General features: G+C 56.0%; 3 protein-coding genes across 6 annotated transcripts; 2 read left to right on the forward strand and 1 right to left on the reverse strand.

Moving 5' to 3' along the window:
* Positions 1-2,099: 2,099 nt before the first annotated feature.
* On the forward strand, positions 2,100-4,218 carry APOA1 (apolipoprotein A1). The gene is made up of 4 exons (XM_027036592.2): positions 2,100-2,178; positions 2,364-2,426; positions 2,622-2,775; positions 3,434-4,218. Exons 2-4 carry the CDS (start codon positions 2,384-2,386, stop codon positions 4,035-4,037), a joined length of 801 nt encoding a protein of 266 aa, XP_026892393.1. The 5' UTR covers positions 2,100-2,178; positions 2,364-2,383; the 3' UTR covers positions 4,038-4,218.
* Positions 4,219-6,512: 2,294 nt separating this feature from the next.
* Positions 6,513-8,988, reverse strand: APOC3 (apolipoprotein C3). 4 transcript variants are annotated; one of them, XM_053204071.1, is made up of 5 exons: positions 8,898-8,971; positions 8,506-8,635; positions 8,217-8,278; positions 7,927-8,050; positions 6,513-6,802 (listed from the first exon to the last, which is right to left on the reverse strand). In XM_053204071.1, the coding sequence occupies exons 3-5, from the start codon at positions 8,269-8,271 to the stop codon at positions 6,679-6,681; spliced, it is 303 nt and encodes a 100-aa protein (XP_053060046.1). In that variant the 5' UTR covers positions 8,272-8,278; positions 8,506-8,635; positions 8,898-8,971; the 3' UTR covers positions 6,513-6,678. The 4 variants fall into 4 exon arrangements, with proteins under 4 accessions (XP_053060046.1, XP_014917971.2, XP_014917961.2 ...); XM_015062485.3 differs by having other exon boundaries at positions 8,217-8,283; positions 8,898-8,970; XM_015062475.3 differs by lacking the exon at positions 8,506-8,635 and having other exon boundaries at positions 8,217-8,283; positions 8,898-8,988.
* A 5,321-nt stretch (positions 8,989-14,309) lies between these two features.
* Positions 14,310-16,887, forward strand: APOA4 (apolipoprotein A4). The gene is made up of 3 exons (XM_027036581.2): positions 14,310-14,472; positions 14,838-14,964; positions 15,753-16,887. Exons 1-3 carry the CDS (start codon positions 14,424-14,426, stop codon positions 16,723-16,725), a joined length of 1,149 nt encoding a protein of 382 aa, XP_026892382.1. The 5' UTR covers positions 14,310-14,423; the 3' UTR covers positions 16,726-16,887.
* Positions 16,888-20,895: the final 4,008 nt, after the last annotated feature.

A 20,895-nucleotide genomic window follows, 5' to 3' on the forward strand; every position in this document is an offset into this window, starting at 1 on the left:
CACATTTATTACCTGAGTACAGTTCTAGAGGTCAAAAGTCCCAAGTGGGTCAGACCAAGTTAAACTCCCGGTGTCAGCAAAGGCTGTGAGGGAAAATATGTTTCTTCTTCCAGCTTCTGGAGGCCACCCACATTCCTTGGCTTGCAGCCCCCTTCCAGCAGTCACATCGCTCTGACTTGCGCTTCTGTCCTCTCTTCTGACTGCTTCTCCTACCTCCCTCCTGTATATTTAAGGACGCTTTTACTGATATTGGGCACACCTGGGTAATCCAGGAAAACCACCCACCTCAAGGTCCTTATAATCACATCTACACGGCCCCTTTTACCATGTAAGAGTTACAGGCTCCAGGGATGAGGACCTGAACATCATTGGCGGGGAGGGGGGGGGAGGGGGGGGGAGCATTATCCTGCCTGCCAGACATACTCCGCATACTGTGACTCCAGGAGATGGCATGTCCCATCGTTTTCTTCATTCAGCAGATAAGGGACTGAGGTGTGCCGAGGTTGTATAAGTTGCCCAGGGTCACACAGCTAACTCATGGCAGAGCTGGGACTCCAACCTAGGGCTGTCCAGCTCCAAGCCGCCTTGTCTGAGGTGAAGGGCAGGAGACCCACTACAGTGGCAGAGGCCTGGGGGCCCCGAAGCTCCGGGACCTGGCCAACAGCAGCACCAGGCAGGTGTTTAGAGTTTAGGGAATTTCCTGGGTAGATGGTGCAGGGCACATTTCCATCCTGGGTCTACATCCAGAGAGAGCTGGGTGCAAAGTCCAGTCCTGCCTCTAATTTGCTGAGAGACCAGATACCTAGGGCAAATTCATTCTACTCTCTCCAACTTCCTCATGTGTGAGACGGCAGGGAGGAGAGCCTGGAGGGGTTGATCCCAGTGTCCCTCTCAGCTTGGGTCCCGCACAGGCTCTATGACTCAGGGCCCATCGTCGGTGACCTGGTGTTGGAGGTCCCGGGCCTCCCGAGAGGACCCGTGGAGGACACTGCTGCCAACGCCAGTGAGCACACAGTTTGCGTTCACAGGACTCCCCCGGGGTCCTCCGACGACCCCGGCCATTTCTGTCTCCATTTTACTGAGAGGAAACCAAGGCTCAGAGAGATTACATAACTGGCTTGCGATCCTTCTCCAGGATTTTGCAAGTTGGAGGAGGAAGGAAGTGAGAAACCAGGTCTCCTGCCGCCTCCTACTCCAGAGGTCTTTCCCCCTGCACCGGTGACCCCTGAAGGCTGGTATCCATTCTCACCGTGTGTGATAGACCATAAGCTCGGACAAGGCAAAGATATATATGGATTCAATTTAAGAGACTGTCCTTGGTTCTGACATTATGCCCTTTTGTGGGCTGTTAAAAAAAAAAAAAATCATTTCTTTTTTGCAGAGCTGGTCCTGGTAGACGGGGTCTGGGTGAGTGGCTAGGGCCGTGGGTAACGTTTTTACATGACAGAAATCAAGAGCTGGCAACTCACAGTTGGTCTCTAGAATTCATTTTGAAATGCCAGGTCTTCAAAATCTCAGTCTGGGAGCCACTGAGCCCTCCCTCTACACTCTCCCCAGGCCACTCCCTGGCTCCACGGGTCCCCTTAGGCTAAGGGTTTGGGAGGTCTGGAAGAGCCTGGAGAGAGGTATGCTGACCTGCTGGGACAAAATAGAAAACAGGGTGTTGGTGGGAAGACCGTCTGCTGCCTTTGCAGGGGAAGGGCAGGGCGGGTGCAAAATAATCTCCTTGGAATGCAAGGGGACAGCGGGGAGGGCATCTCCTGAGTGGAGGAGTCCCGGCCATCCCTGGCCAGCTGGTGTCTCTTGCCTCCTTCCCTCCTCTCCCCGGCTGCACTGGCACGACAGACACTGGAGGGCACATATCCCCCTCCCCCTCAGGAGAAGGGATGGGTCCAGATGACCCCGACCCTGAGGACCTGCGAGCCTGCAACCACCCCGTGGCCCCCGCCTGAACCCTTGATCCCTGGCCCTGCAGCCCCCACAGCTTCCTGTTTGCCCACTCTATTTGTCCGGCCCCAGGGACAGAGCTGATCCTTGAACTCTAAGTTCCACATCGCCAGGACCAGTGAGCAGCAGCAAGGCTTGGGCTGGGCTTATCAGCCTCCCAGCCCAGCCCCTGCCTGGAGACATAAATAGGCTAGGAGAGCTGGCAGCTCAGAGACGGCTGGAGCCCTTGAGGTAAGTGCTGCCATCTGAGGCTCGGGGGTCCTGGCTCCAGACTGTCCCCGTGCTGGGACTCTGGGTTCTGAGACCCTCTCCCACTCTGTCCTGCCCCCACCCCTGGCTAAAATGAGCGGGAGAACACTGGGCTCCTCCACGCTAGAGGCCTGCCCCGCTCAGCCCGGGACCCTCTTCTCCTCCAGGTCACCCACGTCCCTTCAGGATGAAAGCCGTGGTGCTGACCTTGGCCGTGCTCTTCCTCACGGGTAGGTACCCCGTGCCCCCCAACTTAGGAAGCCAGCCTTTGGCAGAGGGCCCTTCTCCCTAAGTCCCTGTGGGCCACCCTCCTGGGCACAGGGAGCAGGATTTCTCACCCCCTCTTCCCTGCCTCCAAGCCTGGCATTTCAGCGCCGATCCTGGTCCAGAGCAGGCCTGATCTGGGTCTCCCCTCTCACCCGCAGGGAGCCAGGCTCGGCATTTCTGGCAGCAAGATGACCCCCAGTCACCTTGGGATCGAGTCAAGGATTTAGTTACCGTGTACGTGGATGCAGTCAAAGACGGCGGCAGAGAGTATGTGGCCCAGTTTGAAGCCTCCGCCTTGGGAAAACAGCTGAAGTAAGGACCCAGCCTGGGGCCATGGGCAGGGGCAGGGGTTGCACTTTCTGGGGGACAGAGAGGCCTGTGGGAAGATGTAGCCACAATGGCCGGATCACCTATTTCATGGGCCCCATAGAAGGCCTGGAACACAGGAATGGGATCCCCCAAATGCCCATCATCTCAGAACTCATTTTAGGGAGAATAATATGTGGTCGTGCCGTAGCAAGGGGCAGATCTGTGCTGCCGGCTCAGCAATCACAGCGCCTTTTGCCTGCAAGTGTAACCCAGCCCCTTCCCGTTCTTAGCTACCTGCCCCGCTCCTGCCCAGCAACAGGGGTGGCCGTCTTCAGAGACGACGACGGCCTGGGAGTGGGGAGACGAGGTCCTTGAGGCCCAGCTTTGGGGCCAGGCAAGACTGGGCAGCAAGCCCGGCTTCGTCTCTTAACTAACTCCTCAGTCCGTCAGTACAACGGGACGCGGCGGCGATGGGAGCACGGTGGGCTGCCCTGGCGGGGACCGTGTGTAGGGCAAGCTAGGCCGGGCGCTGGCCCCCGGGCTGCGACACGTCGACAGGTGCCGCTCGGGGCTCACCGCAGGCGGCCCCGGGGCTGGCCCGGGGTGCCCCGGCAGGGAGGCCACCCCTGAGCCCCTCGCTCTCCCCGCCCCACCCCTTCAGCCTGAAACTCCTAGACAACTGGGACACCTTGGGCAGCACGGTCACCAAGCTGCGCGAGCAGATCGGCCCGGTCACCCAGGAGTTCTGGGATAACCTGGAGAAGGAGACGGAGGTGCTGAGGCAGGAGATGAGCAAGGATCTGGAGGAGGTGAAGCAGAAGGTGCAGCCCTACCTGGACGACTTCCAGAAAAAGTGGCAAGAGGAGGTGGAGCTGTACCGCCAGAAGGTGGCGCCGCTGGGCACGGAGCTGCGCGAGGGCGCGCGCCAGAAGCTGCAGGAGCTGCACGAGAAGCTGAGCCCGCTGGGCGAGGAGCTGCGCGACCGCGCGCGCACCCACGTGGACGCGCTGCGCGCGCAGCTGGCCCCCTACAGCGACGAGCTGCGCGAGCGCCTGGCCGCGCGGCTGCAGGCGCTCAAGGAGAGCGGCGGCGCCAGCCTGGCCGAGTACCACGCCAAGGCCAGCGAGCACCTGAGCACGCTCAGCGAGAAGGCCAAGCCCGCGCTGGAGGACCTCCGCCAGGGCCTGCTGCCCGTGCTGGAGAGCTTCAAGGTCGGCTTAATGGCCATCGTCGACGAGGCCACCAAGAAGCTGAACGCTCAGTGACGCGCCGGGGACCAGAGGGGGGGCCGCCTCGGGCTCCCCTGGCCTTCGATCGAGTTCTTAGAATAAACGTTTTCAAAGCGGGACGCCCGTGTTGGGCTGCATTGTTTTGTTTTGTTTTTGTGTTTGTTGAGGCTTCAGTTGTGATTTTTAAACAATAAAATGTGCTCCAAAAAACTATAAATTCTTTTTTGGGGGGAGAATGGGAACGGGGTGCGGGCGGCGGAGGGGACGTCACCGCGCCAGGGCCTCTGACCAGGGGACAGGGAGCCGGAGCCCATCAGCAGGGAACCTGGGCCCCTCAGGGTCCTCATGCGAGGACCCGGCCACTAGGAGTGAGGTAGTGGATGGAGTCCCCTTCCCGAGGAGGCCCAAACAGAGAAGAAATCATAGAGGACCAGGCAAGGTGACAGACAATCCAACGCCGAGTAACCTGAAAACTCCTCGTGTGAGAAAAACCGCAGCCCTGTTGGAGGAGGGTCAGGAAACAAGGCTGGCTTTGCTGGGAGAAGTGGGCTCCATCCCGGTGGGGAGTGTCACCCCCCCCCCCACACCCACACACACACAGGCCAGGCCAGGAGCCCCGCCAGCACTCTGGCTCTAGGTGGGCTGGGGTGGGCCTCAAGGAGCCCCTGGGGCTGGAAGGATTAGGGACGAGCTCAAACGAAGAGCTTAGCCTTTGCTCCTTCCTTCTTGATGAATTCCAAAAACGAGAAAACAGACGCTTCCCTTTTCTTTTTTTCACAAGGGCAGCATGCCACTCCTCAGGGTCCCGCCCTTTCCAGAAGCAGCGGATGTTTCCTCCAGCACAGCTGTGTAAACCAGCCCTCCTCCCCGCGGGGCTTCAAGCCTGAGTCAGAACAATAACCCCCACCTGATTACAGGTAATTAGCCCACTTTTATTTCTAAGATGCATTCATATCCATCATCTCACTGCATCCTCCCCCAAATCCTGGGTAGACCGCCGCTACATCCATGATACTGATGACAAAGCTGAACCCGGAAGTCACAGGCCAGGGCTGAAGAGCTGGATGGGTTCGGTAACCCTTTTCAGACGCATTCTGGGTCGTTTTTTAAAAAAGCGTGTGGTCAGGCACTCGAGTTCACACGGCTGTGCACAGGCGCATGCACGTTCTCAAGCGCACACTCCTATTCACACTCTTCACACTCAGGTACTTACCCCCATGTGCATGCCCAGATTCACAGATCAGAGATCTGGGCAGTGCCCTGATGGAACTTTCCCTGCCGTCTCCCCACGGGGCCTTTTGCCCCCTGCCTCTCCCCCCATCTCCAGCGCGTCTTGCAAACTTCTGGGTAAAGCAGTGGGCTTTTTAGTTCCTAGCCATCGAGAGCCGTAATAGGTGTCAAGCCCAGATCTGGGTGAGAACACTTTCCAGGTGTGGGTGCTGGGATCCCTGGCCCGGTTGGGCCAGAAGAAAAGCCCAGGTGGATTTCCAAAGGGAGAGCAGATGTCTCCACATGGGGCCGGAGATGCTGATGTCAGCCAGATGTGCCAAGGAGCCCCCTGACACCCAGCGTAGGAGTAACAAAGTGTTTTTCTGTGTCAGCTGAGCAGAATATGAGCAGCTGATCTGAGCTTCAGGTCCAGCTCCGCCATTTGCTGATTCTGTGACATTGGGCAAGTGCCTTCACCTTTCTGAACCTCGGTTTTTTCCTTGGAAGAGCGAGGGCCTGCCCAAGTAGTCTGTGGTCACGACTCCCTGACGTGAACATCTGTTGGGGGGTGGGGACACAAGGGAAACAGCCTCTGTTGGGTAACTTTGGGTTCCTTCTTAGTTCCTGAGACGCCGGATTCCCCCCGGCTCCAATTCTGGTCCCAAGGGGAAATCAGCTCAGCCTAGAGCAACAAGGATGATCATTTACAAGGTACTTTGATGTGCCAGGTGCTCTGCGCAGCCTCATTCATTCATTCATTCATTCAACCAATCTACAGTGGAGGTGGCATTGTTGCACCCACTTAACAGATAAGAAACTAAGGCTGATATAAAATGATGGCCCCCAAACCACAGCCTAGTTGTATCTTATTCCAGCCACTCCCCATCAGCCTCCTTCCCTCAAGTGTGGCTGAGAGGGCCAGGCGGCCTGGGTAGCGTGAGTCAGCTCCACAGAGCTCCACGGACAGCAGTGACAGCTCTGATGACGGATGGCACAAAGATGCCAGGCACGGTGCCTGGCACAGATCACACACTCAAGTCATGTTGTACAGCATCTGACAGTTTATCAAAGTGTTGTCGGACCTCTTACCCCATTTTCTCCACCACACAAGCCTGTGGAAGCAGAGTTCTCCTGCCTCCGTGTGATGAGGAAACTTGGGCCCAGACACCACCCGACTGCTAACGGGCGCGTAGGGCACTGGCCCCAGGCCGGCTGAGTGGGACGCAGCCCAGCGCCCACCCACAGAAGAGCCCTGGCCCATTTCCACGCCCGAACACACATGGCATGCGTGGGACGTCCCACTCGCGGCAGCTTCTCATCCCGTTTTATTGGCAGGGCAGGAGGCTTGGGGGTGGGCCAGGTCTGGGGTGGGGCGGAAGGTGAGAATGCCGTCACTTTCAAGCGACTTTTGGGATGGCCCAAGGAGCCAGCGGGCTGGATGGGCAGGAAGACGTGGTGCGTCAAGGTCTCACTTGGCTTCAGAGGCTGGCGTCGGTGTGACGGCAAAGGTCGAATCCCAGAACCCGGAGAACTTGCCTGTAAGCGTGCTCCAGTAGTCTTTCAGGGAGGTGAAGCGACCGGTCACCCAGTCCCTGAGGGTTAAATCAGTAAGGGGAAGCAATGGAAGTGGGGGTAAGAGCTCACGTGAAGGCGGCGGGGCCCCTGCCGTATCCCCACTGCCTCTCCACCCTCCCTCTCAACCTCCTCCAGCAACGCCCCTGACACCTCAGGCCAAGACCCCTTCTGCTGTCACCTCAGGCAGAAGAGATGCTGGAGGGGGTGATGGGACCCTAGCACAAGTCCAGCTTGTTTCTCCGGGGTGGGGCAGACCTCTGGGTCACCATGGGTCTGCGGCCAGCTGGAGGGGAGTGGTTGAGTGGGAGATTTGTAAAGCCTGGGCTGTCATTCTATTCGAGGCAAATGATGCCCGCCAGAGTTGCACAACCTTGTGCCTCTGAGTGGGGTGGGGCAGAGGGAAGCAGTCTCTCTTTTGGAAAATCCTCAGAGGATGAATTAGCTGTGTGATCTGGGCGGCGGGGGGGGGGGGGGGGCGGAGGGGGGTGTCCCTTAACCTCTCTGAGCCTCCATTTTCTCATGTGCAAAATGGCACAAACAATACCCACTCCACAGCCGGTTCTGAGGACTGTGAAATTCTGTGAGCGCCTCAGCTATGTGAATGCTGGCCAGTTTGCAGTGGAGGTGCGGAAGGGAGCAGGGGAGAAGAGAGGACTAGAAGGCAGGGCAGGATGGGAGAGGAAGCACAGACTTCTGTTCACACGGGCCCCAAGTCTTGGCACAAGGCAGAAAGACACCCACACACCCACCCACACACACACACACACACACACACACACACCAGGCTGAAAATTGGATTGGGTGGGACCTCCCAGCCAACCTCCACCAGAAAAAGGGAGTGGGAGCAAGAGCTAACAGGGCCTTCCTTAGAGCCGTGCAGAGAGCCTGGAGAAGGGAGGGCCCACAAAGGGAGAAGAGGCCAGGAGGAGATGAGGGGAAGGAAGGCTACAGCCCGCCTCCATCTCTCCAGCCCGAGAAAGCCCCGTGAGGGCCCCGTTCCATAGACCAGAGCATGGAGGCTCCGAGAGGCACAGGTCCCGGTGGGTGTGGGCAAGCCACAGCCCCACTGCCCCGGCTCTGCTGAGTCAGGGGCAGGAGGGAGCCCAGAGCCGGCACCGAGCACCGAGACGTGAGGGTGTACCTGGCCTGCTGGGCCACCGGGAACTCCCGCACGGTGGTCAGCGTGTCCTGGGCGGTCTTGGTGGCATGCTGGACGTAACCGTGCATAAGGCCCAGAAGGGAAGGGTCCTCCCCCTCTGTAGCTCCTGCCGGGAGAGCGGGGTGGAGTGAGATAGACTGGCCTCTGGGGAGCCCTTCGCCTCCGCCCAGCCACCGGCCAGGGTGTGGGATCCTCAAGCCATTCCCAGGTCCTCCAGGCAGACGGCTGCCCGCCCCTCCCTATCCCTAGCCCTGTCCCCACGAGCTGCTTACGGGCAGAGGCCAGGAGCACCAGGAGGGCAGTGACGAGAAGGACCCGGGACTGCATGGCACCTCTGTCCTGCGGGGAAGTGTCTTGAGAGGGGTACCCCAAGCCCCCCACCTCTGGTCTTCCCTGGGATGGTGGTGTGGCCTCTGCCGTGGATCCTGAGCTGGGTCAAGCCAGGAGGAGAGAGGGCCTGCTGCCAGCTAACACGGCAGGTGAAGGGCTTTCAGCCAGGGGCCTCGGGCAGAGCCAGGCTGGGAGAGAGCGCCGGGCCGAGGGCCGGAGCAGAAAACCCACCAGACCAGGAATCAAGGCACCCGGGTTCTGGCCTGGTTCCTGCCACTAACACGTTGTGTGACTTGGGGTAGATTCCTGTCCCTCTCTGGGCCTCGGTTTTTCTGTCTGGGGTCTAAGGCTTCTTCCAGTCCTAAACACAGAGTGAGGGAAAGTGCACGGATTTGGAGCCAGTTCCGGTCCTGCTGTGAGCAAGTGCCCTGCCTTCCATGAGCCTCGGTTTCCCCCAGTGTGCAACTGGAGATGCTGGCTGCTTCTCTAGCCCCGGGGCTTCCTTGGCTCCAGTAAGCTCTTCTCCAGTCTGTGCTGGCCGGTCTGGGCAGGGACCGTCCTCTGCCCCTCACCATCCTGCCTCTCCTTTCTCCCTCACCCTCCTCCTCCCCAGGGGGCATTACCTGGAGCAGCGGTTTCTTGGGATGAACTGAGCAGGCAGACCCGAGGGTTCTGACCTGGTTTATATTGTCTCCAGGACAGCAGGCACAGAGGGTCCAGTGAGCTGGGCAAAGGTCACCTGCTGATCAGTCTAGACCAGGGCCCGAGGCAGGGTGCCCAGACGCAGCCAGGCTTGCTGGGAGAGTTGGGAAATCTCTAGGTGCCGCGGTGACCACACTGGTCTCCTGCCACCCCTGCAGCCCGGAGGGGCTCAGGGACTAGGCATACCCCGTTTCCTCCAAGCGGCCTGGCTCCCCAGGGAGAGGGAGGGGAAAGGCATTAGGGGAGAAGCCAGGGGTCTCTGGGCCACCGCAGCCCTTCACACATGCCTTTCAGGTCCCTCCCCGCACCCTGCCCCCTGGGCCCTGGAAACAGCCTGGAAGGGGTGGGGGCTGGATTGAGAAGGTGATGGGCTTCTTCAGGCTTGAGAACAACTCAGTATTGGGGTGGGGTGTCGGGAGTGAAGTCACCGAAGACCTACGGGCAGAGGCTTGTGTGGGGAGGGGAGACACAGTTGACTCCACACAGCCCCCTCCCCTGCATCCACGTCTCTTCTCCAGGAGCCTCTCCAGCTGAGCCCAGGGCAGGGGGTGGTGGGAGAGCAGCACAGACTGCTCTGAGCCCAAGGCCTTTCCCCCCTCCTCCTCCCCTTGCCCTCTGGACCCACTGATAACATTTCCTGGGGCAGGAGCTGGGGTTCCCGGGTTGGGCCTTCCCCAGACAGCGACAACTGGGACTGATTGCCAGCGCTGAGCACCTCTCACCTCGGGCCTTGGTTTCCTCAGCTTTGAAATGGCAGCCCTCAGAGCCCCCTGGCTGGGAGGGGAGCTGGAACGAACCGAGGTTGTGGTGAGGCCAGTCCGGTGGGGAGAGGGGACAGAGGAGCTCTGCAGGGGCCGTCCAGGAGAGGACTCGGCCTTACCTTCCTCGGGGTAAGGTGGCCCTGGGCCCGCAACAGGAGCCATAACCTGGATCAGGGAGGCTAATAAGACTTTGAAGCCAAGAAATCCCAGGTTCAAACGATGCCTGTGACTCTTAAGTCATATGACCCGGGAACAGAGACCTAATGCCTCAGAGCCTCGATTTGCTCCTCTTGTAAAAGGGGATAGAATGCTGATATGCCGAGAGTTGTGGTACAAAGTAAATGAGGCATGTACAAAGCAACTGGTTCATGGAACAGGCTTGATAAGTCTCTTTCTTCCTCCCAAACACCTTGTCTATCCCTAACAGCATAGTCTGAAGGCAGGAGGAAATAGGGCTTTTGAAAGCAGGCAGCCATCTTCTCAGGAAGAAGCAACTAACTCCATGGTGTGAAATCAGAGGCCTGAGAAAGAGGCCTGGCTCCACCCTCAGAATTCTTTGTTTGCTAAGACTTGACCTTTCTCCATTAGAAGTTCATTCCTTTGACTTAGATCTTGTATTCTGTTAAAATGCAAATAGGTTTCTATGAAGTAGATATTAACGATCCCATTTGGTAGATGAGAGACCTGAGGCTCAAAGGGGTAGAGATGTCCCCGAGTACATACAGCACATCACTGGTAGAGCTGGAAACCAGAATCCAGGTCTTCAAATACCAATGCTGGTGCTAGGCAGCTTGGAGCGATGAGACCCTTGGAGATTTATCATTCACTCAGACCTTAGAGTAAATCAGTTTCAGATCTCTTCCTGAGCACAGATTTTGGTGATGGGGTGGGGAGGAAAGGAAGCTGATCAGGTCGCTGAAGGATCTGCGCACCGGGGAGGGTAGACAGCAACTTGTGCCCATGTCACTCTTCTGTTCTGGCCTGTCCCTCGGCCCCGGAGGTGAAGGCCACAGTGGGAATCCAGGTTCCAGGCTGGGTCAGAGTACAAAGTCCTCGGTCCCTGCGCCTGCTAGAATGGGCTGGCTGGATCCCTTGGCCCTGGACCCTCCAACTCTCTTTCCCTGTGTGTGGAGGGTCTGGAGGAACCTGTCCTCTCTCTCACATGTAGCAATGGGCCCCCTGAGGCCAGGGAGGTCAGAAGATGGGGGCAGAGAGACCCAGCAGGGTCGTGCTGAGCTGGGCAGAGAACCCAGGTGTGTGGGCCCATGCAGCAGAGGTGTGGCATGCCATGAGTCCTGGGACTTTTCCTCTTTCAAAGGGCTTGGCACAATTGAGTGCCCCTCCTGACAGCTCTGGCTTGGGTCTCAGTAGGGCTGTCTCGGGAGGGGCCCTCTCAGGGGCCAGCCTAAGCTGCCTCTCTCTCCTTTCTCTCTCTCTCTCCATCCCACGCTGGCTCCCCTGGGATGAGGTGGCTGCTCTGGGCCTGGCCCACAGACTGGCTGTAAGGAGTCACCAGTGGTGGTAAGGAGGGGGCGGGAGGGAGGCTTGAGCAGCTGGGGCCAAAACTGGTCCTCTAGGGCTAGGCTGATTCCTCACTAGCTTCCTTGCGTCTGGGCAAGGCTTAGCACACAAGCCTCTGTGATCCATGCCCCTGCCATTAGGCTGGATGGGGAGCCCCGATTCAGCCCTGCCAGCCAGAGGATCTGGTTCCCCATGCCTCTCCATGCTGGAAGTTCCTCCTATTATCCCACCCAGATCCTTCCTGTAACAACAACAGGAGCTACCCCTCTTTAATTCTGCCCTGTGGGGAGGGCCAGAGTGGAGCATCTGTGGGGAATATGTCCATGTGACTTGCCTGTCTCTGGCTGGTCTTGAGCTCTCCCCTCCTGACTCTGAGCTCTGGGCTGACCCCTGGTTTTGTCCCTGTGGGGTGGACAGGAGGGTGGCTGTAATGCTGGACTTTCAACCTCATTGTGTTACCAACCATTAGGGCCGTCTATTGCACACACAAGGAGAGCGAGGCTCAGAGAGGCACATGATGTGCCCAGCATCACATGGGCCCCCTGTGTCCACCCATGGGGCCGTCTCTTGTCTCATAGGGTCAGGTCCTGCAGGAGAGGCCAGCATCTGTGCCCAAAGAGAACCAGAGGCCCAGCCGGAGGCCGAGCCCGCGGCGCGAACGCTGTAAGACTGGACACTCGTTTTTCCCCTGTTCCCGGTGCAAATCTGTTTACAGACTGATGCAAAACGTGCCCACTGACTTGGGGAAACATACGCATTCAGTAATGGCATCCACCCACGACATGTCAGGAAGCAGCACACCCCCCTCGTGGTTGTGGCTGTCGCACAGGCCGGCACCGGTCCCTTAGCGAGATGCCTTAGCTTTGTGCCCACAGACAGCTGAAGTGTTTGCACACTTATGTGAATCTGTGCACGTCCTGGCAGATGCTCTCAGACATGCTCAGCGGGGTACAGACACTCCCAGTGTGTGTACGCCCAGGCAAGTGAGACAGGACCTGTCACATGCTGGTGGCACCTGTTGTTCACACTCCAAGTCCAAGAGGTCAGGCTGCAGCTGAGATGTTCTTGGTGACTCATTGCTCTTTTCATCTCTGGCCCCGGGGGAAGGGATGAGGGCACTGAGCACTGACCTTTGCACCCACCCGAGACTGGACTGTGCCTGACTGGGGAGCAGGAACAGGAGCGATAGGCCAGTGTGGCAGGGAGGTAAGGCTTGCAGGGTGAAATGTGGCTAGTGCTGTTCCTAGACACTGTTCCCAGCGTGACACACTGTCTCACTGATTCCTCATTATTCTACGCCCAGCTGAGGCAGCTGAGACTCTGAGAGATTAGGAGATTTTCCCGAGGTCACGTGGACAGTAAGTGGGAAGCCCAGACGCAAACCCATGGAGTCCGACTCCAGAATCTGAGCCCTTCACAACTACCGCAAGATAGGGACAGCTGTCCAGGAAGGCGGGGCTCCCTGAGACTGGAGGTGACCGCGGGCAGTATGGGGACACGGCAGGGCGCAAGAGGCTGAAGGTCTTAGCTGTCTTTAACCCCATGAGACATCAAGCCACTTCTGGAGTATGAAAAATGGAGGCCCGATAAATCAGGGTTAACACAACTGTGGGCTGTCGTGATGGCGAGTGGCCAGGAGTCCACCCGCGTGTCGGGCCCTGTGCTCTCGGATCAGAGCCAACAGTGCAGTGGGAATGAGTTTCCTCTCACAGTCACTGCAGGTGGCATGGTCTAGCAGAGGGGCCCATGCAGAGCAGGCCGCGTTGTCTTCTTGGTGGAGGGCTTTCTGTAATCGTGTGTATGACCTCATTGTAGAGAACGATAGAAGTCTCCTAGAAGACCTCCTGCCCCCAGCCCCAGCCCCCAGTGAGAAGTCCCCTAAGAGGCTCAGGTCCTGAGATTCAGCACAGGCTGACTGCTCCCACCCAGGGAGTGTGGCTAAGCTTGGGAGCCATTCCCCCTGCATCGTACCCCACCTTGGTGATCCCTAGAGGGCTGGGCCTGACTCTGCCCTCTCTCTGGAGGGATGAGCATTCTACTGGACCCCCTGCCAGGGCCCCAATCAGGAAAACAAGGTTATTATTAATAACAACAACAATGACTGTGTAGTGCTTAATCTGAGCCAGGCGCTACACCCATTGCACGAGCAACAGCTCATTTATTATGCCCAGCAGGCCCGTGTTCAAAGGACAAACTGAGGCTCAGAATTTGGCCAAGTTGAGTCACTAGGCCAAGGTGGCACAGCTGGGCAGCAGCGGGACATGAAGCACACTTAAAATCAACCCCTTCAAGGGGTGCCTGGGTGGCTCAGTTGGTTGGGCGTCTGACTTCAGCTTAGATCATGACCTCGCGGTTTGTGAGTTTGAGCCCTGCATTGGGCTCTGTGCTGACAGCTCAGAGCCTGGAGCCTGCTTCAGATTCTGTGTCTCCCTCTCTCTCTGCCCTTCCCCTGTTCGTGTTCTCTCTCTCTCTCTCTCTCCCTCAAAAATGAATTTAAAAAAATTTTTTTTTAATTAACCCTTTCAAGACGGGGTTCTGCCCACTCCACCAACCTGCCCACTCGCCCTCCTCCTGGGCGCACCTTGACCAGAGCTCTGGATCTTAGCTTGCTGTCCCTGTGACCCTGGATGTCCTAGTCTAGTGTCTGGTGCTCTGAAATAGAGTCAGTTTGGGAAATGTGTGGGGCGGGGGGGACTCTTTCCCCTGAGGCAGACAGAGGAGGTGTGAACTTTACTCCCCAAACCTGGCTCAGATCCAGAATTGTCAGCAGGGCCCCTGGGGCATCAGTCCCTCCCTGGCTCAGGGGTTCCCTGGGCCTCTTGCCTCCCACAGCTCATGGCTCCCCACCCTCCCTTCATACTGGGTGGGGCATGAGCACAGAACAGCTTCTTCTGACTGCTGCCCAAGCCTCAGTCCACTGTCAGCTTCCACGTTGTCTTAGAGTCACAAAAGTCCAAGAGGCTTCCTGGGAATGTGTCATCTTCCAGCGTGGAGTCACATGGGGGAGGGAGGCAGGGAGGGCAGGCTGGTGGGAGTTTAAATGGCTGGCTGGCTCCGAGCTTTGGTCAGTTTGGACAGCAGCACAGGTGGAGCTGCCTGAGAGCCTCTCCCGTTGCGCCGTCTGATTCCAGAAAGGATCCAGTGCAGCCCTGCGAGAAGCCCAGGATGTTCCTGAGGGCTGTGGTCCTGACCCTGGCCCTAGTGGCTGTCACCGGTGAGTAGGAGCTTCCTCTGGATGGGGCTCTTGGGCAGGACCCTCTGCCGCATTGAGTGGGCAGGATGGAGAGTCTGAGGCCCAGGCAACAGGACGGTTCCAAATGCCTGTCATCCGCCAGTTGGACACAGAAGGCTGCCCACTTGCCACTCGGTTCACAGGATGGCTGGCCTATTGAGAATGTTCTGCCCGCTGGCATGAGTGCCAGCCCAGTTTCTAACTTCCCAGCTTCTAACTAGGGAAGCACAGAGGAGGAGATCAGCGGTCAGGCTCCCCCACCATCAGCTGGTCTGCAGCTCAGGGCTGGTGCAGAGGGGCAAGGAAGGAGATAGGTCTTCATGAATCACTGTCTGCTTCCTGCCCAGGTGCCCGGGCTGAGGTCAGTCCCGACCAGGTGGCCACCGTGGTGTGGGACTACTTCAGTCAGCTGAGCAGCAATGCCAAGGAAGCCGTGGAACATCTCCAGCAGTCTGAGCTCACCCAGCAGCTCAAGTAAGAAAGACACGACTTGCGGGGTGGGGCTTCTTAAAGGCCACGCAATGCGGCAGCCAAGGGCTGAACTCAGAGGCAGGAGACCTGGGCTTAGGATGCCCACTGCCCTGCCACTAACTCACCCAGTGGCCCTGAGATCTCTGGATCTGGGATCCACATGCAGACAGGGGGTTGGACTGATAATCCCTAAGGAATCTTCTGCTTTAACCTTCTAGACTGTGCCAAATGGCCACGTCTTAGTATTGAGATGCATGGAAGAAAGGGAGGGAGGGAGATGTCACGGGAGCTGGGTCCTAACACATTCCAGAAAGACGGGCCCCTGGGACATCATGGGAAGGGATGTGGGGATATCGGGGGAGCCTGTGAGGACAGGCACGTGCAGGGAAACCAGTATTTTGAATCCGTAAAAGACACTGGAAGGGGTCCAGAGCCTAACATCCTATCAATGAATGTGATCGATGTCACAGTGCACCTGTGCTGGGAAGGACTTCAAAGTCTGCCCTTTCTACTTCACAGATAGGGAGGGGAAAGCAAACCCCTGGAGGTCACATGATAGGTGGGTATTGTGACTCAAGGTCAGGGGGAGACTCAGAGATAAAAGGTAATAACTTAGTCTATTGCATCCACCCTCTCAAACCATGGTCTGCCGCAGGGAAGGCCACAGAGCCGAGCTGGGTGAACTCAGTACCCTTGAACACTCACCTGTCTTAGGCAGGTATATAAGTAGACAAGGTCCTGGCACGGAATGCCAAGTGTAACGGTGGCCCTCTTGTGTCCTTCCTCTGTAGTGCCCTCTTCCAGGACAAGCTCGGCCAAGTGAACACCTATGCGGATAACCTGCAGAAGAAGCTCGTGCCCTTCGCCACTGAGCTGCACGAACGCCTGACCAAAGACTCAGAGAAGCTGAAGGAGGAGATTCGGAAGGAGCTGGAGGAGCTGCGGGCACGGCTGCTGCCCCACGCCAACGAGGTGAGCCAGAAAATCGGGGACAATGTGCGCGAGCTGCAGCAGCGCCTGGGGCCGTACGCGGATGAGCTGCGCACCCAGGTCAACACTCACGCCGAGCACTTGCGGCGCCACCTGACGTCCCACGCGCAGCGCATGGAGGCCGTGCTGCGCGAGAACGTGGACAACCTGCAGTCCTCACTGACGCCCTACGCAGATGAGTTCAAGGCCAAGATCGACCGGAACATAGAAGAGCTCAAGGGGCATCTCACGCCCTACGCCGATGAGCTCAAGGTCAAGATCGACCAGAATGTGGAAGAGCTGCGCCGCAGCCTGGCTCCCTACGCGCAGGACGTCCAGGAGAAGCTCAACCACCAGCTCGAGGGGCTGGCCTTCCAGATGAAGAAGAATGCCGAGGAGCTGAAGGCCAAGATCACGGCCAATGCCGACGAGCTGCGGCAGAGGCTGGCGCCGGTGGTCGAGGACGTGCGCGGCAAGCTGAGGGACAACGCCAAGGGACTGCAGGAGTCGCTGGCCCAGCTCAACAGCCACCTGGACCGGCAGGTGGAGGAGTTCCGCCACAACATGGGGCCCTATGGCGACACCTTCAACAGAGCCCTGGTGCAGCAGGTGGAGGAGCTCAGGCAGAAGCTGGGCTCCTACGCAGGCGGGATGGAAGACCACCTGAGCTTCCTGGAGAAGGACCTGAGAGACAAGGTCAACTCTTTCTTCAGCACCCTCAAGGAGAAGGAGAACCAGGACATGCCTCTGGCCCTCCCCGAGCAGGAGCAGGCGCCAGGCCCTTTGGAGAGCTGAGCTGTCCCTGGTGCTCCCGCGCTACCAGGAACACCTGCCCTGCCCTGCCCGGCCACCGGTCTGTCTGTCTGTCCCAAGGCAGTTCTTGTACAAGCTTGAGGACACATGTCCAGTGGAAAAAGACACTACCTTTAGCTACTCAATAAAGCTGCTGAGAAACTAGTCCAGTCTGGTCGCAGCATGTCTTCTCGGCGTTGGTGGGCCTGAGGTGGGCAGAAATCACGGCTTGGCAAAGCTTGGCAGGGGCCGGCAGGGGATACTTTGAGGGACACCAAGGGCTGGGGGGATGAGCTTGCAGGAGGGGTGAGGGCAGGGAGTGCTGAGAGGGCTTTCGAGGGTGCTCTAAGGAGAGGTGGAAAAAGATGTCACATGTTATCCAAAGACGAAATATCCACTTAGCCTGCTCTACCCACCCTTTTCATACATGTTCTGACAACGGGGCTCACTCTCTCTTGAGTTCCCAAGTACAAGAAGAATGCTCTGATTTGGTTTGGGGAATCCATCTCTTTATGAGAGGATGTCCAAGATATTTTAAGCAAACGAAAGCCAGGTTCTGGATGTTATGCGTTATACAACCCCGTTCAGAAACATATGTATATTTGTATGTGAATGTGTAAGGAGGTAAAAAAAAAAAAAAAAAAAGTCCGTTAATTCAACAGCTAGACCTAAAATTCTTCTCAGAGAGAGAATTGTATTTGGTACTCCATATTGGCTGCTAAAGAGGAAACGTTAAGGAATAGGCTGGAAAGAAATGGATTCTGTGCATGCCCCGTACAGGCATTTGAGGCAGTGGTAAATAGTAGGAAAGGAAGGGAGGTTACAGAAGAGAAAATAGGGAATGAGGAATGTCCAGTGGCAGAACGTTATAATACAGGCATTGCAATAAAGCTGATACTCTGCGCTCCCTAGTGCTAGGTGCTTTTAAAAAACACAGTAGAGGGGTGCCTGGGTGGCTCAGTCAGTTAAGCATCTGACTTCAGCTCAGGTCATGATCTCACGGCTTGTCAGTTCAAGTCCCATGTCGGGCTCTGTGCGGACAGCTCAGAGCCTGGAACCTGTTTCAGATTCTGTCTCTTTCTACCCCTTCCCCGCTTGTGCACGCTCCCACCCGTTCCCGCTCAAAAATAAATAAATATCAAAAAAACAAAAACAGGGGCACCTGGGTGGCTCAGTTGGCTAAGCATCTGACTGCGGCTCAGGTCATGATCTCACGGTTCATGAGTTCGAGCCCCACGTTGGGCTCTGTGCTGACAACTCAGAGCCTGGAGCCTGTTTCTGATTCTGTGTCTCCCACTCTCTGTTCCTCCTCCACTCACGTTCTGTCTGTCTGTATGTCTGTCTCTCTCAAAAATAAACATTGAAACAAAACAACAATGACAACAACAAAATCCCCCAGCCCCCCATGGTATATGTACATTGACTCATATACTCCTCCCAACAAACTGTAACATTGAAGATACAGCAGATAAGGAAAAGGCAGTTCAGAATGGTAAGGTACATTAGGTAACAAGTGGTGGAACGGAGTTTCAAACCCAAGCAAGCTGTCCAGCCCCCGAGAACCCCACAGAGCAGGGGCGATGCCCACCACACAAGGGGCAGATGGGTTCTGCTGGATCATATTCGATTCTTGATATCTGACTTCCATGGAAGAAAGAAATCTGAAAGCTTAGGTGGTAAATTCATCAGGGTTCATCTCAGAAAGGTGAGATATTGCTTTCCCCTTTATATATTTTATATAGTATTGGGATTTTAAGATACTATTTAGTATTACTTTTTTATTGTGGTAAACACACACACACACATATATAACATAGAATTTACCATTTTAACCATTATATAATTCAGAGACATTAATTACATTCACAATGTTGTACAGCCATCACTGCTATCTCCAAAATTTCTTTTTTTATTAAAAAATTTGTTTATGTTTTATTTATTTTTGAGAGAGAAAGAGAGAGACACAGTGTGAGTGAGGGAGGGCCACAGAGAGAGGGAGACACAGAATCCGAAGCAGGCTCCAGGCTCTGAACTGCCAGCACAGAGCCTCATGCGGGGCTCAAACTCACGAACCATGAGATCATGACCTGAGCCGAAGTCAGGTACTTAACCGACTGAGCCACCCGGGGGGCCCCTTTCCAAAATTTCTTTATCATCCCAAACAGGAAACTCTGTATCCATTAAGGAATTCCACATTATCACCCCCCACGCCAGCTTCTGGTCACCTCTACTCTACTTTCTATCTCTAGGAGTTGACCTGTTCTAGAGAATATGCATAAGGGAATCATACAATATTTGTCCTTTTGTGCCTGGCTTCTTTCACCTTTCACTTACCATAATGTTTTCAAGAGTCATCCATGTGGTAGCATGGACCAGAATATCCTCCTCCTCCTCCTCCTCCTCCTCCTTCTTTTTCTTCTTCTTCTTCTACTTCTTTTTTTTTTTTAAAGGCAGAATACTCTTCCATTGTATGTATAGACCACATTCTGTTTAGGCACTCACCATTGATGGACTCCTGGGTTGTTTCTACCCTTTGGCTATTGTGAATAATGCTATTATGCTATTTTCAAGTCTCTGCTTTCAATTCTTCTGTGTATATATCCAGAATCAGAATTGCTGCATCATGTGGTAATTCTATGTTTAATTCTTTTTGAGGAAACGCCATATTTTCATGCAAATGTTTTACATTACCGTCAACAGGGAACTGGGGCTCTTTTCTCCTTACCCTCTCCAACACTTGTTATTTTCTATTGTTGTTTTAATAATAGCCATCCTAATAGTATTACTTTCAAAACTATAAACAAACAAACAAACAAGTAAATTAATAAATATTCACCAGAGCTACTCCGGGATCCAGGCTTGACCACGTAGCAAGACTGAAACACTTAAACCCAGAAGAACCATGTACTTAGAGTCCCCTGCAAGTGCCGGGTAGGGGGTGTTTCCTGGACTTCTGCACAGCCCACATCAATATCGCCCAGTGCAGTTTGTCCAGAGCCCAGCACAGTCTCAGGCCTGAAGCTCCCCCAGCCCCCGTGGCCCCTCAGGTGACCCGGATGTGATGGACTCCTCTACAGGCATGGGCTAGTGCCCCCAAAGGAGTGTCAGCCAGCCCTGGTGTGGGCTGGGCTGAGACGCTAGCCACACACCTGCACCCATCCCCAAAGCTCAAAGGTCAGAGGTCATTTGAGAACGTCAGAGAGGTCACTACCCCTGAGGTGTCTGGTGATGGAACGGCCTTGATTAGGGAGAGGAGAGCACAACAAGGCAAAGGAAGGGTGTGGGGCCTGCTCTCCTCCTGAACCCATAGGGCCTTACTGCTGTTGAGGGATTGTTCCAGCCCAGTCAAAAACAGCGGGGATGCTGTGTTCTTTTGGTGTTATCATAGGACACCCCGTGATCCCAGGATGGGGCACACAGGTGATGGCATGCTCTAGGGAGAGAAACCACAAGTGTGGGGTTATCTGGGGACTTCTCTGTCTGAAAGTATGGAGGACAGAACCATGGTTATCTCACCGTGTGAAATTAGCAGCTAATAATGGAGGGAAATAGTTAGAGACCCCAGCATTGCCCACGTCAGAAGAGTGAGAATTTGAGGGGCACCTGCGGGGCTCAGTTGGTTGAGCATCTGACATCATCTCAGGTCACGATCTCACGGTTTGTGAGTTTGAGCCCGGCATCGGGCTTGCTGCTGTCAGCATGAAGTCTGCTTCAGATCTTCCATTCCCCTCTCTCTGTGTCCCTCCTCCCACTCCTGCTCACACTCTCACTCTCAAAAATAAATAAAACATTGAAAAAAAAAGAGGATTTGAGCAGCTGGCTCTGAGACGGTAGGCAAGTGATGCAGTAACTGAAAAACTAGGACCTATGCACAAAATCATAGGACTTGAGATTTGGAGGGAATCGCCTTGTCTCTCGGGCCAATTCCTTGACACTGTTTCTAGCAAATGAACACAACTCTACACAGACAGGTACCCCATTCCTCCACCGTTGTGTGTACAGACTGTGGTGGCAGGCTGCCACATGGCTCCGAGATTGATGCTCCTCTCTGGCTCACGCCCTGTGTGGTCTCTCTCATGGGTGGAGGGCTGACCTATGTGATCAATAGGCTATTATGGAAGTCACGGTGTATGACTCCTGAGGCTAGGTCAAAAGGGCCTTGTGGCTCGCACC

This window comes from Acinonyx jubatus, chromosome D1 (genome assembly GCF_027475565.1).
Source record: "Acinonyx jubatus isolate Ajub_Pintada_27869175 chromosome D1, VMU_Ajub_asm_v1.0, whole genome shotgun sequence".
In the NCBI taxonomy this organism is placed as follows: Eukaryota; Metazoa; Chordata; class Mammalia; order Carnivora; family Felidae; genus Acinonyx; species Acinonyx jubatus.

Coding starts and splice junctions, on each gene's coding strand:
- APOA4 (XM_027036581.2), top strand. CDS start 14,424: ATGTTCCTGAGGGCTGTGGTCCTGACCCTGGCCCTAGTGGCTGTCACC. Junction 14,473..14,837: donor GGCCCTAGTGGCTGTCACCG/GTGAGTAGGAGC, acceptor CTTCCTGCCCAG/GTGCCCGGGCTGAGGTCAGT. Junction 14,965..15,752: donor GAGCTCACCCAGCAGCTCAA/GTAAGAAAGACA, acceptor CTTCCTCTGTAG/TGCCCTCTTCCAGGACAAGC.
- APOA1 (XM_027036592.2), top strand. CDS start 2,384: ATGAAAGCCGTGGTGCTGACCTTGGCCGTGCTCTTCCTCACGG. Junction 2,427..2,621: donor GGCCGTGCTCTTCCTCACGG/GTAGGTACCCCG, acceptor TCTCACCCGCAG/GGAGCCAGGCTCGGCATTTC. Junction 2,776..3,433: donor GCCTTGGGAAAACAGCTGAA/GTAAGGACCCAG, acceptor CCACCCCTTCAG/CCTGAAACTCCTAGACAACT.
- APOC3 (XM_015062475.3), bottom strand. CDS start 8,271: ATGCAGTCCCGGGTCCTTCTCGTCACTGCCCTCCTGGTGCTCCTGGCC. Junction 8,051..8,216: donor GGTGCTCCTGGCCTCTGCCC/GTAAGCAGCTCG, acceptor CTCTCCCGGCAG/GAGCTACAGAGGGGGAGGAC. Junction 6,803..7,926: donor CCGGTGGCCCAGCAGGCCAG/GTACACCCTCAC, acceptor TTTAACCCTCAG/GGACTGGGTGACCGGTCGCT.